Source organism: Amblyraja radiata, chromosome 31, assembly GCF_010909765.2.
Source record: "Amblyraja radiata isolate CabotCenter1 chromosome 31, sAmbRad1.1.pri, whole genome shotgun sequence".
Classification (NCBI taxonomy): Eukaryota; Metazoa; Chordata; class Chondrichthyes; order Rajiformes; family Rajidae; genus Amblyraja; species Amblyraja radiata.
Genome location: NC_045986.1, coordinates 10,761,780 through 10,777,622, shown reverse-complemented (window position 1 = coordinate 10,777,622; position 15,843 = coordinate 10,761,780). Strand labels below are relative to the sequence as shown.

Sequence of the window (15,843 nt, the reverse complement as noted above, 5' to 3'; positions counted from 1 at the left end):
ATGCCCTCTAGATTTATCCACCATAACATGGAGAAACAAACTTGCTATCTATTACGTCTATAGCACCTCTCAGCCTACCTTGCTCCAGGGAAAACAGACTCACCCTATCCAATCTTTCCTTATAACTCAAGCTTTCTAATCCAGGCAACATCCTTGTGAAGGTAGACACAAAATGCTGAAGTTATGCCCCTGTCCCACTTAGGAAACCTGAACAGAAACCTCTGGAGACTTTGTGCCCCACCCAAGGTTTCCGTGCGGTTCCAGGAGGTTGCAGGTAGTGGAAGCAGGTAGGGAGACAGACAAAAACCTCCGGGAACTGCATGGAAACCTTGGGTGGGGCGCAAAGTCTCCAGAGGTTTCCGTTCAGGTTTCCCAAGTGGGACAGGGGCATAACTCAGCGGGACAGGCAGCACCTCTGGAGAGAAGGAATGGATGACGTTTCGGCTCGAGACCCTTGTGAATCTTTCTGCATCCTGTCTTGCTTAATTACATATTTCATACAGCATGGCAACTAGAACTCCAAGGATGGCTGAACCATCATTTTATACAATTATAATGACGTTGCAACTATTGTACTCAATGTTGTGGCCATTGACGGCAAGCTTGTTATATTCTGTTCAGCTATGTTGTCACTTTCAGGTATTATTTACCTCCCCGGGTCCTTCTGTTCAACAAAAGTCCCTAAGACCGTGCCTTTCACTATGTGTGTCCTAATCTAGTCTAACACCCCAAATTGCATCACTTTGCACTTGTACAGGTTAAATTCCATCTGTCATTCCTTCACCCACTTTCCCAGTTGTTCAATATCCTGTTAGACAACCTTCTTCACGTCCATTATACCAGTGATTTTGATGCAATCTGCAAACTTACTAATCATGCCTCCTCGTGACAAACAACAGAGGGCCCAGCACCAACCCCTGCAACACGTTTCTGGTCATGGGCCTCCAAACTTAAAACCAACTTTTACTGGATCTTGGGTTGCTGATTTTATGTATCATCATCCACCTGCCACACCAACGGGGATCGCTGGTCGGCACCGACTTGGTTGGCCGAAGGGTCAGTTTCTGCTCCGTTTACCTTAACTAAACTAAACCAAACCTATGATTTCCAGTCAGTGCCAAGTTAGTTAAGTCTTGGCAATGAATCTTGGTTGTGAGGTTCATAGATAAAACTTAGTTACCATTCACCTAACGTGACACAAGATGGGAACCAAATCTGGTACATTCTACTAAGCAGAACTGCATAACTTTATAATGGTACCTGATAATACATCCAGCCTCTAAAATGTAGCCTCTAACATCTAGCCTCTAAAATGCCAAATCAAACCATGCATCCCATGTATGGATTATAAAGAATTGGATAATAGTTTAGGCACGCTGGCACTGCCTGAAAATATGTAATGGCCGCCCTCTGTGTTTTAAGATAAATTGCATTTTAGATCGAGTAGCCAAAATTATAAATTGTTTACACCATAACCTAAAGTTAAGGGCCTGTCCCACGAGCATGCGACCTGCATGCGGCAAGCGCGACCAAACCGGAAGAGGGGGCCGCGCGGAGGTCGCGTGAGTGACGTGAAGTTCTAGCGAAGTCCGCGGGAAGTTCGCGCGTGACGTACGGCGTCAAGACGCTGCGCACGCCCGTCGAGGCGGTGCGTACGACATCGAGGCGGCTGCGGCCAGCAGGCCGTTGCCGCACGGACTTTTTGAACACGGTCAGTTTTTCGGAGCCCCGCGCGATGTCGGGACCAGCTCCGCACAACTCCATACGGCTCCAACGATCGAAGTGGGACCGGCCCCGCGAGGCCGTACGGCTCAAGCGACCACGTTAGGTCGCGCTTGCCTCATGGAGTCGCATGCTCGTGGGACAGGCCCTTTAGTGTGCGCCTATTAAATCTAAACCTATGTAAATGAAATTCTTCTCAAGGGTGTGGGTTGTATTGGTGTACTTCATTGATCTATTGTGTAACCAGGCTGTAAAAAGGATAGGTTTTGAGATTCCACTGCTCCCACATACACTGTCAAACTACCCTCTGGGCGTCCCATGCATTTAAAATTAGAATCCATGAACACAAAGAACCATGAGTAGATCCAAAATTAAAAGAAAAACAATGCATGAATGCATTTCCACAGTCCCCTTAACCTCAGGATATCCCGACCATATCCCGACCAGACTGAAGTGCTTTTAAAGTGTCATCACTTGTACGAAACACGGAGGCCAATTTGACGGCGGCAAGCACCTACATGCAATCAGCAGTGCAATAATTAACACATTGGTGTTGTGGACGAGGCATAAATGCAACATCATTTCATGTAAAACTCTATAATGCAGAGGGGAGCAGTGAAATAGGACTCCCTCATAGGACTCCCTCAATGCTTGTTAATTGGCCAGATTGCACCGTCACCTGGACTGCCGATGATTAAAGGGCCTGTCCCACTTAGGCGATTTTTTTGGCGACTGCCGGCGACTGTCACAGTTGTAGCAGGCCGCTGAAAAAACAGCGCCTGGACCCCCCCCTACGACAATGTCTACGACAAGCTACCACCTAGTCGCGGCAAGCTACCGACGACCCATTAGGACGTCCACCTACGACAACCTACGACCACACAGGCGACAACCGAAGTCAACTTGCGTCCACCCGAGACAAGCTACGACAAGCAATGACCCTGTCGGCGACAACTGAAGACAGTTCAGTCGCCGGTACCTGTCGCCGGTTGACGTAGGTTGGCATAGGTAGTCGCCAATGGATTTCACCGAATCCACACCCAGCGACAACCTGTGTCATCCTGGCGACAACCTACGACAGGAGAAGACAAGCTGCGTCAAGCCCACAGTCCCCGAAAAGTTTTGAACATTTCAAAATCCAGCGGCGACCAGAAAAACGTTACGACTCTTTAGGCGACTTGAGGAAACTACTCACGACCATACAGGGATCACCCCGCGACCATGTGGCGACAGCCTAGTCACCTTTAGTCGCCGAAAAAATCGCCTAAGTGGGACAGGGGCTGAACCCTCTGCACTCCACATATCCTTCCTGCCTGATCATATTCCCCATTAGCCTGGACTTACCCACACCAGCACAATCCCCTGTTTGACTTGCTGAACTAACCTCATCGTAACATGCCTGTCTCCATAACCCTCCCCTCATTTCTCACCATTCCACGTGGTGGCAGGAGATGACAAGGGAAAAGGGTTGCAAGGTGAATATAATACATTGATCACTGCATTGTGTATAATCTTTCTTATTTAATAGTCTTTGATAATTTTCAAAAGTAATCAATAGCTACCTGTCTTATTATGAAGTATTGGCACTGTAACGATCCAACTAAAGATGTACTTCTGATGTAGTAGTTTGCTAATTGATAAACTACTGTGGGGCGCCTATTTTTTCTGAAGAAAAGCCACTTTGTCATTTATTTCAGAATCAATGACTTCATTCCACCCTAGTCCTTCCCGGGAGATTATTCCTTTTCAAATTAACTCAGCTTGTACACTTCATTGCTTGTGAGATAAAATCTCAAAACCTCTTCCGTTGATGTTGCTTTTATGCAGGTTTCTTAATCTCTTCTTTCATTATTGTTTTTAATATGATTCATACTTTGAGATGTCTTTAGACTAAAAGCAAACAATCTTTTTTGAGAAAGATTTAAAATTCCCTTAAAATATATTTTCTGCAATACAATGCACTTTGCATTCTGACTCACAGAAAAGTCGGAGTAAAGAGCCTGTCCCACTTGGCGATTATTTTCGGCGACTGCCGGCATCATTGACTGACGTATCAGGTCACCGAAAAATATGCGGCGTGATGACGTCTGACGCGCGGTGTTTTTTCAAGTGTCGTAATTTTTTTGGTTGCCGCTGGATTTTGGAATGTTCAAAATCTTTTGGCGACACTGATATCGCCAAGTGTGACAGGCCCTTTAGTGAATGAGCTGAAGCCATTGTAGTCATCAGACAGTGCTTGTTCTGCATTTTTCTCCATTTTGTGTGTGTGTACAGCTGGAAATAAAACTGATATATTTAAATGTCAGTTATATTTAAAGACACGATTCGAAAATACAAGATTGAGCATGAATGTTAGAACTGCTGTAAGACTTGCCCGTGCTGCTCAGCCTGCAAGGTGGGCTGACTGAACAAATTGTGAGCTCAAGTACGTGTGTGAAATGTGTCACAGACATTCGCAAGCTGACTTCATACCTTACTCAGCGCTTGTTGGCGACTGTATTCTCACATCGAATATTTGGAGCTTTTAAAATTGGTTCTGGCTCTCCATTGTCTGACAACACTGATCCCCAGACTTGCATACTTCCCTTGTACCAGTAATGGATACCACCCCAGCTGTCTTATACTTTAATATTAAAAAATTCATGCACTTTGGCCAGGTCTTTTTACTCTTGCCGTTTTGCAGATCATATCACAATAAGACTCTCTGCCACTCTCTGGCTGAAGAAGTTTCCCTTCGGGTTCCTATTAAAGGGCCTGTCCCACTTACGTGATTTTTTTTTTCGGCGACTTGCCGGCGCCCGTCATAGTCGAAGCAGGTCGCCGAAAATTTAAAAAATGTTGAAAATCCCGCGGCAACCAGAAAAGGGTACGACTGTTGGGGCGCCTACTCACGACCAAACAGGCGTCACCCCGCGAATCATGTATGGTCGTGAGTAGTCGGCCAAAGAGTTGCACCTTTTTCTGGTCGCCGCTGGATTTTCAACATTTTGAAACTTTTCGGCGACCTGCTGAGACTATGACGGGTGCCGGCAAGTCGCCGAAAAAATTTGTGTATGTGGGACAGGCCCTTTAGATAGAAGGAATGGGTGATGTTTCGGATCGAGACCCTTCTTCAGACTGCTTGACCCTGAGGAACAATCTAAGAAGAAAATTGCACTTTCCTTTACTATTGACGTCAGACTAACTGGTCTGCAGTTCTCAGTCTTTTGAATGGTGGATTATATTTGCTACCTTCAAGTTTGTCGGAGACATTCTTGGATCTAGAATTTTGGAAAATGGCAAACAATGCACAACTATCTCCACAGCCACCTCTTTCAAACTCTTGGGATGCAAGCCATCAGATGTTGGGAATTTATCCACTTTCAGGCCATTTCATCAGTCTAATGGTAGACAAAAATGCTGGATAAACTCAGCGGGTGAGGCAGCATCTATGGAGCGAGGGAAATAGGCAACGTTTCTGGTCGAAACCCTTCTTCAGATTCATCAGTCTCTCCAACTCATCAGTCTAATACTATTTTGCAACTCTTAATTTTTTTGTTAAATTGCTCATACACTTTAGAACTATTGTTCTTAACCGTTTCCAAGGTTTCTGTGTCTCCTGTGAAGAGGGACACGAAATATTTGTTTAATTTCTCTGCTGTTGTTTCTTATTTCCAAAAAATGCTCAAGTCTCTAAGGTACCAATGCCGACCTTTGCTAATCTTTTCATTTTGCATATCTACAGAAGCTTCAATTGACAAAAGGCCAATATTTCTGACAACAATCATTCATCTTTACTACTTCCTTTTTCCTCATCAATGCCTTGGTCCTTGGCCGAATTCAGACATTTTTGCAATTCTCAAGCTCGCTACTCTTCGGCAAATGGTCAGCCTTTTTATTCGTTTAATACCACTTGTAACTTCTCATGTTAGCTGTGACTGGATCTTTTTAGACTTTAGACTATAGTTTCAGGTTGAGCCACTTCATTCTCAATCCTGATTTAAAATTCTATCTTGTTATGATCACTCTCTCCAAAAAGCCCCTTCATTGCTAAATTATTAATTAACCCTTTCTCCTTGTCTAATGCTAGCTTTAAAATAGCATGTTCCCTCATTGGATCCTCAACATACTGATCTATAAAACTATCTCCTATGCATCATTTTCACAAAATCACTGATGATAAGATTCACTCAGATAAAGTCCTCAATAATTGTTGGATTACCCTTGTGATATGCACCTCTGATTTCATGGTTTATACTATGTTCTATATTATCATTTCAGTTTGGGGGCCTTTAGACAACTCTCACCAATATTTATTGCCATTTGCAGATTATTGGCTCCACATAAATAGATAATGCTTGATTTTCTAAGCTAAGATCCTTTCTCAGTTGAGATAAATATAAATGGCCCCTGATTTAAACTGTAAACTGGTAATTTAAAATGCCTTCATCCTGACCTCCATGTCCATTAAGATGGCATGCTGATGTTCCATTAAGATGTTACGTTTCTAGACAGTATTTTAGCGACATACATTGTGACTTGTAAGTGATCGTAATTTTGCCTATTAATTCCGTCCTTCAGCTTGTGACTGGATGGTGGAAGAGCTATGAGAGATCATGCTGTTTCTAACATTGTGTTACAGCATCAAGAAAAAACGATAATCCTATTTTAGTCATAATGCAGTTGTTTGAGCTGAGTGAGATTGATGTTAGCATAATTAGACAATGAAACCTGAGCTGAGGATGAGAGATAACCAGCAAATGTCTTGGATCATTTCAAACTCAGACGTGATAGTGGCTTGGCCACTGCTTCCGCCAGCTGAAGTCTCATTTATGTTGACAGTTGGCCAATTAATTCATCGCCTTAAAGCAGATAAAAAGCCAAAGGATGTTCTGTTCTTAAATTCGGAAGTCGAATGTTGGAAACTCACCAGATTCTGTGCTTCCTTCTTTGAATTTATTCTAAATTTTATTTGATATCTTGCTTTCCACTAAGCTGACATCTAGAGTCCAGAATAGGAGACGGATGCATATAGGTTTAGTTTTTACATCTTGCATAAAACATGTAGAACATAGAATAATGCAGCAGAAGAGCAGGCCCTTCAGCCAACAATATCTGTGCCGAGCATGATGCCAAGACCAACTCTTATCTGCCTGCATATAATCCATTTCCCTCCATTCCCTGTATATCCACATGCCTATCCAAAAATCTCTTAAATGCCACTATCATATCTGCCTCAAACACCATCCAGGTAGTGCATTCCAGGCACTCACCATCCTCCGTATTTAAAATAAACATTCCTTGCACATCTCCTTTAAACGCTGGCCCTTTCACCTAAAAGCTATGCCATCTAGTATTTGATTGTCTCCATCCTGGCAAAACATTCTGAATGCCTACCCAATCTATGTCTCTCATAATTTAACATACTTCTATCAGCTCTTCCCGCAACCTCCGGCGTTCCGGAGAAAACGATCCCAATCTGTGCAACCTTTCCCAGCAATTAATATCCCCTAATCCAGGCAACAGTCTGGTAAGCCTCTGCACCCTTTCCAAAGCCTCTAATTGTAATAGGCCCAGTGCCATCGAAAGCTCACCACACATTAACCCAATCATCCCCGGGATAATTCTCGTAAACCTCCTCAGGACCCTCTCCAACGCCAGCGCATCACTCCTCAGATACGGGGCCCAAAACCGCTCACAATACTCCAAATACTGTCTGACCAGTGCCTAATAAAGCCTCAGCATTACATCCCTTATTTTTAATTCTAGTCCTCTTGAAATTTGGCTTTCTTACTACCGATGCAACTTGCAAATTAACATTTTGGGAATCCTGAACCAACACTCCCAAGTCACTTTGCTGCTCTGATTTCTGAATGCTCTCCTAATTTAGAAAATAGTCCATGCCTTTAATCCTGCTACCAAAGTGCATGACTGCTCACCTTGCTAAGCTATATTCCATCCACTTCTTTGCCCATCGCCCAACCTGTCCAAGTCGATCTACAGAGTTCCTGCTTCCTCCACCCTACCTGCTGCTCCACAGATTCCCTGCTACCTTTACACTACCTGCCCCTCTACCTATCTTCATATCATCCACAAACCTGGCCACAAAGCCTTCAATTCCATCATCCAAATCATTAATATAAAATGTGAAAAGTGGCGGACCAAACACCGACCGACCCCTGAGGAACACCACTAGTCACCAGCAATCATCAATAAAAAGCCCCCTTCATTCCCACTCTTTGCCTTCTGACATTCAGCTAACCTCTATCCATGGTAGACAAAAAGCTGGCGAAACTCAGCGGGTGAGGAGTGAAACTCTATGGAGCGAAGAAAATAGGCAACGCTTCGGGTCGAAACCCGAAACGTTGCCTATTTCCTTCGCTCTCACCTGCTGAGTTTCTGCAGCTTTTTGTCTACCTTCGATTTTCCAGCATCTGCAGTTCCTTCTTAAACAACCTTCTATCCATGGTACTATCTTCCCTCTAATACCATGCACACTCATCTTGTTTAGCAGCCTCACGTGCGACACTTTATCAAAGGCCTTCTGAAAATCCAAGTAAACAACTCCCACTGATTCTCCTTTGTCTATCCTACTATTTACTTCCTCAAAGAATTATAACAGATTTGTCTGGCAAGATCTCCTCTTCACAAAACTGTGCTGACTTTGGCCTATTTTATCATGTGCTTCTAAGTACTTGGAAACATCATACTTAATAAAGAACTCTTAAATATGGTCTGAAGAAGGGTTTCGACCCGAAACGTTGCCTTTTTCCTTCGCTCCATAGATGCTGCTGCACCCGCTGAGTTTCTCCAGCTTTTTTGTGTACCTTCGATTTTCCAGCATCTGCAGTTCCTTCTTAAACTCTTAAATATGGTTCCTGTTTCTGGTTGTTCACTAACAAGACATTCATTTTTGGCTGTCTGTCTAGGAAAGAACTATTGAACTCAGTGAAGAGCCTGAGTTTTAGTTTAGTTTAGAGATACAGCATGGAAACAGGCCTTTCAGCCCACTGAGTCCACACTGACCAGCAATGATCGAACCCAGAACTCTGGTGCTGTAAGGCAGCAACTCTATCGCTGTGCCACCATGCCGCCCATTATTTGAGTTATGAGAAAGGATTGGAATTTGTGGACTTTTTGTCTGAGAGGTGACCTTATGACAAAGGCAGAAACAAAGGAGATGGGAAAAATGTTCCTGAAATTCTACTTATAATTATTTTGTAACAGTTCTTCTTCTTATCGAGTCCACACACAAGATTAGAAGTTGTTCAGCCAGAGCTGAACACACTTCTCGGCATCTGCACAATGGTGTCTGTCTTGCGCTTCTTGTGCTTCTTGTGCGTGGTGGTGGAAAGATTGGTTGAAACAGGGCCGCGACGTGAACGCTCTTTCCTTGGCCCCTGTAACAGTTGGAAAAGTTACATTAGGTTTATAAAGTCATTGAGAATGATAGCAAGAAGTTTGACACAAAAAGGTGAATGCCATTAATTTTCAGATAAAGCGAAGGTGAAAACAATGGCACAATTTAAAAGACAGCATGAGGTTACAGTAATACAGTAGGTTTTATTGTGGCTAGGTGAGTTAGGGTGAGCCACCAAGATGTATCAGAGAATTGTGACATTTCACAGTGTAGTGAGTCATTGTCTACACAGGAAGAAGGGTATAATGATTATAGTGGAAGAGGGAGGAGGTAACATCCAATAGATATTTGGCATATGTAGACCAGGAGTCAATGACAATTGTTATTTTTAAAAAGGAGAACGACGAATAGGCTTTTATAGTAATGTATTATTTTCCATGAAGGATAAATATATTTCCAGAATATAGAGTTCATAAATTTATATTGGAAGAGGACTGATATGGTGCTCTATGTTCAGTTAGTTTTTAAATGGTGGCATCTGGGTTACTGTACTCATTCTAAAGATTCCTAGATACGATATACCTCGATTTCCAAAACATTTTTCTCAAAGTGAGACTTGCAGATAATATTAAAACACAAAATACCTGAACATTATCTTGACAGATACACAAAAAGGGTCAGTTGTGATAATATGATACTGTAGGTAATTGTGAACTAATTGATAATTTTATGCAAGACAGATCACTAGATATGCACACTGTTGTGCAAGTGGATTTTAATGGAAATTATTAAGGGGGGAAATATGTTTGGGGTGTAATAATAAATATTTAGGATGCATTTGCTGGCAGAGGATGGGAATAATTTTAGAATGCAATCATTGTACTGATCTTATACTTTAAGCATGCAGCGTGGAAACTGGCCCTTTAACCCTCCTAGTTCTCGCTGACCAGCAATCACTGACCCTATCCTAGACAGTAGGGACACTTTTACAATTTTGCCAAAGCCAATTAACCTACAAAGCTGCACGTCTTTGGAGTGTGGGAGGAGACTGAGCACCCGTAGAAAACCCGCACGGTCACAGGGAGAACATGCAAACTCCATACAGACAGTACCCCGTAGTCAGGATCGAACTCGGGTCTCTGGCCACGTAAGGCAGCAACTCTACCGCTGCTCCACTGGGCCGCCCTTATCCGTGAAATAATCTGGTGAACTGAAACAATTACCAATAAAGCAATGCTTTGGACTTTAATGGAAAATGAATCTTTGTAAATTGACTTTGTATAGATTAATGGTGATGCTGGTTCTACGAGATTTTGTCCAATTGAGAGACAACCACAAAGACTCTTAACAATTATAGGTGAGGTGAGGTACCTTGCAGATCTTTAAAATAATGAGGTGTAGATAACATTTTATTTATTATGGACGGTGAACATAAAATTAGAGGCCATGAGGCCATGAGGCCAGATTTAAAAGACTCTTGCAAAGAAAGTAATGGCAAAAACAAAATGTTTCCCATAAGATAGTTACTTTTCTGTTCAGTAGAAATTAGTGTTCTATGAGATGGAGTTTAACTGGTTAATCTTTGCATAAAAGTGCATGACATTTTTTTTCCTATATTCCAAGAATAACCATACATAGAAGCTGTCCAATGAACTGTCTCCTCCCCTTTCCACCTTCCGCAGAGACCGTTCCCTCCGCAACTCCCTGGTTAACCCAAGCCACCCACTTCCCAGGTACCTTCTCCTGCAACAGCAGGAGATGCAACACCTGTCCCTATATTTCCTCCCTCGACTCTGTCCAGACAGTCCTTTCAAGTTAGGCAGACGTTCACTTGCACCTCCTCCAACCTCATCTACTGTATCCGTTGTTCAAGATGGGGACTCTTATACATCAACGAGACCAAACATAGACTGGGCGATCGTTTCGCTGAACACCTTTGCTCAGTCCGCCTGGACCTACCTGATCTCCCGGTTGCTAAACACTTTATTCCCATTCCCACACTGCTCTTTCTGTCCTCGGCCTCCTCCATTGTCAGAGTGAGGATAGATGCAAATTGGAGGAACAGCATCTCATATTTCACTTTGGCAGCTTACAATCCAGGGGTATGAACATTGATTTCTCTCACTTCAAGTAACCTCTGCATTCAAACTGTCTCAAGGCCATGAAGGTCACTGTATAAACATACTTCCATCTTTCTTCCTTATTATTAGCAGTCTTGTTAGCCATGTTCTTATCCAGAAATATTCTTGTGGAGCTGCAGCTTTAAAATATTGTAGGAAAGATTCACGGATATATAAATTAATTATAAGAAATGAAGCTCACTATGCAGCTTACAATGAAGCTGTCTTTATTTACACACTGACTATTCCTACTTTCCACTGCAGTATTTGCCCTGACTCTGTCTGTTCAGACTATGTCATGTGGTAGCTGGAGAGTAGATGCCTTGTTGCTGAAAACAAAGCTCCCTCTTTTTTAACATTGCCCTAAATAGGTCATGATGCAATGAGAGTACTGTATACTGTTTACTCTGTGAACTTCATGTGAACAGGGAATTTCATTGCACCCTATGTATCTGACAGTAAACTAATCTGAATCTTCATAATTTACAGCCAAGACGTCTACCTTGTAATTATGAGCAGCTGTAAACAAAAGTTAGAGACTGTTAGAGTTTAATAGAAATAAGCTTCTATAGTATTCTTTCTTCAGAAGTACTCAAGACCGATTTGTTATCCAGTTTATACTGATGCAAGGCTTTGTATCAGTGTCCACCATCTACAACAGTTTGCGTTACCCAAAGGAAGGCACCTGTACTGTCTGTACCGGTTTTGATGTGCGGGTTTGTAGGTTAATTGGCTTCTGTAAATTGTCACTAGTGTGTAGGATAGAACAGAGCGGCATGGTGAGAGAGACAGTAGAGTTGCTGCCTTACAGCGCCAGAGACCCAGGTTCAATCCTGACTATGGATGCTTGTCTGTACGTTCTCCCCATGACCGGCGTGGGTTTTCTCGTGATCTCCGGTTTCCTCCCGCGCTCCCAAGACATACAGGTTTGTAGATTAATTGGCTTGGTATAATTGTACAATTGTCCCTGGTGCTTGTGGGATAGTGCTAGTGTGCGGGGATCGCTGGTTGGCGCGGACATGGTGGGCTGAAGAGCCTGTTCCCACGCTGTATCTCTAAAACTAAAACTAAACTCAGAAGGTCAAGAATATCTCCAGCTGGTGGGGATAGCTTAGCCAAGTGCAGAGCTAAATTTAAACTCTGAACTTGTAATGTTCGGAGCAGACGGCCTGTCTTTAAAAATTAACTGCATTGCACAGAGGTCCATTGTTCTGAATAGGGAATGACACAGGAGCCAGGCTGGTAACTCGATCATGCCAACTCTATATTGAGCTGTATAATTACATGTTACTTATTTTTTTACTGTTTGGCATTGGTTCAACCATTGGGTATGTTAGGGGGATTTATTCGGTTTAGTTTAGAGCTACAGTGCGGAATCAGGCCCTTCGGCCCACTGAGTCCACGCCAACCAGCGATCCCAGTAAACTAATTCTATCTTACACACTAGGGACAATTTACAATTTTACCAAAGTGAATTAACCTGCAAACCTATATGTCTTTGGAGTGTAGGAGGAAAGCAGAGCATCTGGGGAAGACTCACGCAGTCACGGGGAGCACGTACAAACTCCGCACAGACAGCACCTGTAGTCAGGATCGAACCCAGGTCTATGCTGCAGTAAGGCAGTAACTACCGCTGCTCCACCAGGCCACCCTCTCCCTTGCTTTCCCCTGAAGATGCCTCTCTTCTCTCAGACTGTGGAATTGAGTGCCGCGGGTCTTTCCCTCTTTCCAGACAATTTCACACGTGCTGATATATATATTTTTTTATTAGTTTCCATAAGTTAATGGCTTTGGTTTTCAAGCATATCAGATTAGGATATATGAATGCATGAAAAATTGCCAGAGTGGAATAGTCAAGCAGCATGTATATGCCATATTTTGTTTTACTGTGTTCAACACTCTTCATTCAGATTGAATGGAATGAATTTGCTCACAAGCAGGAGCTTTTCATAACTGCACATTTTGTAGCCTGAAGATTCAATTTGTGCAGTAGCTATTTTTAATATTTCAATGCCATCTCGCATGATATCTTTGAGAGTTGACAGCAGCTTCACTGTACCAGACATGATAACTCGCTTCCATGAAATCAAAAGCGATAATTTACTCAACAGGATTAGCACTCAGTTAATTTGCCGTGTCAATTTGTTTGGGTTGTTTGCTGGGCTTCATGGTAGAGCATTCACACGCCAGACGTAAATAGGAGTTTTGTGTCGACATGTGGCTTTCTGCGCTCATAAGAATGGACCTTCCTGCTGTCATTTACTTTGTGTCACAGTAGCGTAGACGGTCTTCAGGCCGAAAATGTGTTGCGACTTCCCTTGGATCGGAGCTGAGCTGATTCCTCGGGAGGAAGGGGGAGGGGTGACAGATTCCACACAGTGTGGCACACAGCAGCTCCAGCGAAGGGAAATCATGGATCCTTGTGGGTAAGCAGGATTTGTGCTGTGCAATGGGAGAATAGGAAATGAAATAAGTTTGGGAAATAAATTCAATGTCGTTCAACTTAGCTGTTGCCTGCTTGCTCGTTTTGGAGCATGATTTATATTGACCAGTCATGCCTATTAGCTGTTTAAAAATAGCACCGGGACAAAATTATGGTGGCTGCCACAGTGTTCTTTTGTACCCAGTAAATTTGTTCTTGAGAAGCAGTAACTGGTCTGCTTTTAAGATTGTCTGAGCTTTGGAATGGGAGCATTGCCATTAAGAATTGCCTTGCCACTCGGAAAACGTTTGAAATTTTTGACATACAAAAATAAAGATATAATTTGGCTAAAAGATTTATAATCTCCATCCATTTTAAGGATAAATTGAAATACTGCCTCATAGATTAACTGCAAAATAATAAGTGTCTTGTGTAAGATACTAAACTGCAATGAAACAAACTGCACACAGGTTTCTAAATGATGTTGGGCTCCTGCTTATTATTATACTGCAGAGCTGCTACATAACACCAAAAGCTGTAATGGGGCCGAGAACATGTGCCATAGTGTTGTTATCCTTTAGCTGTAGACTCAGTTACATACAGTAAACTTAGGTCTTTTGTCTCATCAACAAATATAGAGGTCAGTCAGTAAACACAGCGGTGTGAAGGTAGCCGAGAGGTAACAAATAAACTGCACCAGCGATACATTGGATACCTCTACTGGAGTACAATATATGACATTAAAGTTGCAAACAGCCTGACTCCAACGCTTCCCTCTTTTTACCCTATCCCTGCCCTCATCCCCGGTGTGCACACACTTCTCGCACTACTCTGTCCCGCTGAGTCAGCCTTTCGTGTCTATCTTCGGTAGTAAACCAGCATCTGCAGTTCCTTCCTACACTCTAGCTACTCTGCCCCTTCCCCCTCCTTCGAATGCTCATCTCCCATTTCCCTTTATCTCCCCTTTTTCCTCCCCCCCACTGTCCTATTCCACCCATATCCCTCCCTCCCTCTGGATTTATATTTCACTCCTCCTCTTTCCTTGTCCGACACCCTTTTGACATATTTTCATGGGCACAGTGTCACAGCAGTAGAGTTGCTGCCTCATAGTGCCAGAGACCTGGGTCCAATCCTGACTATGACTGCTGACTATGCAGTTTGTATGTTCTCCGTTTGTGTTTTCTCCCGTATTCCACAGACATGCAGGTTTGTAGGTTAATTGGGTTTCTGTAAATTGTCCCGAGTATGTAGGATAGAACTAATTTACTGGTGATCGTTGGCTGGTGGTGGACTCTGTGGGTGGAAGGGCCTGTTTCCATGCTATATCTCTAAACTAAACCTCAAGCCTTTGTCACTTACTCCACCCATCTGCAAATAAAACCCATCTCACCTGTATCTACTGATCACATGGCAGGAAAAGACACTTAAAAGAAGGGACCCGTCTTCAGAGTGAAGAAGGATTCGGACCCAAAATGTCACCAATCTATATTCTCCAGGGATGCTGCCTGTCCCGTTGAGTTACTCCAGCACTATGTGTCTTGTTTTGTCAACTAGCATCTGCAGTTCCTTGTTTCTATCACTTGTCAGGCTTTGCCCCACCTCTTTCTTGCTTTTTCTCCCCTACTTCATCAGACTGAAAAAACATGTCCAAAAACACTGCCTGTCCAGTCCCACGCAGTTGCTTTCTGACTCGCTGACTTCCTCCAGCAGTTTTTTTTTGTTCTAACTCCATCCCCAAGGGAGAGCTTGGTAGATAACTTGCACGTGCTCTACATCTTAAAGTTTTGTCCAAATTCAACACAGCTTTTGTGAACTTAAATGCATGTGCAGAATGTACTAATTTTACTGAGGTGCCAGTCCTCTGCCCAGTTCATTGTAAACATGAATAACATGAGCAATAGACAGCCTGCGGTTCAAAGTTGATGGCTTTGTGCTGGTTGCAAGTGCCCCATGGTGGCTGCAGGTGGTTCGCTCAATGTGGTCTGGCAGCATCTGTAGAAGGAATGGACAGACAGCATTTTGGATCGGGACCCTTCTTCAGCCTGTCCATTCCCTTCACAGATGCTGCCTGACCCGCTGAGTTCCTCTTGCACTTGGTGTTTTGCTCAATATTCCAGCACCTGCCGTTCCTGTGTCTATTCTTTATTTCAGATGGATTATGACTATTACACACCTCTTTCAATGGTTAAACGGAGCTGCTGACCTCCTGTTACGTTTTATAGCAAGCACTAAAACTAGCC

General features: G+C 43.2%; 1 protein-coding gene across 2 annotated transcripts in view; it reads left to right on the top strand.

The window, feature by feature from the left end:
* The window catches only part of ctnnbip1 (catenin beta interacting protein 1), an 82,007-nt gene that overhangs the window by 18,381 nt on the left and 47,783 nt on the right, over window positions 1-15,843 (top strand). Inside the window, exon 1 of one of the 2 annotated variants that reach the window (XM_033048529.1) lies at window positions 13,545-13,607. The exons of the other annotated variant lie outside the window; for it this stretch is intronic. Coding sequence (XP_032904420.1) covers window positions 13,594-13,607 — 14 coding nt within the window. The 5' untranslated portion in view covers window positions 13,545-13,593. Of the gene's footprint in view, window positions 1-13,544; window positions 13,608-15,843 lie in introns of those variants that run through there. 2 annotated transcript variants of the gene reach the window in all.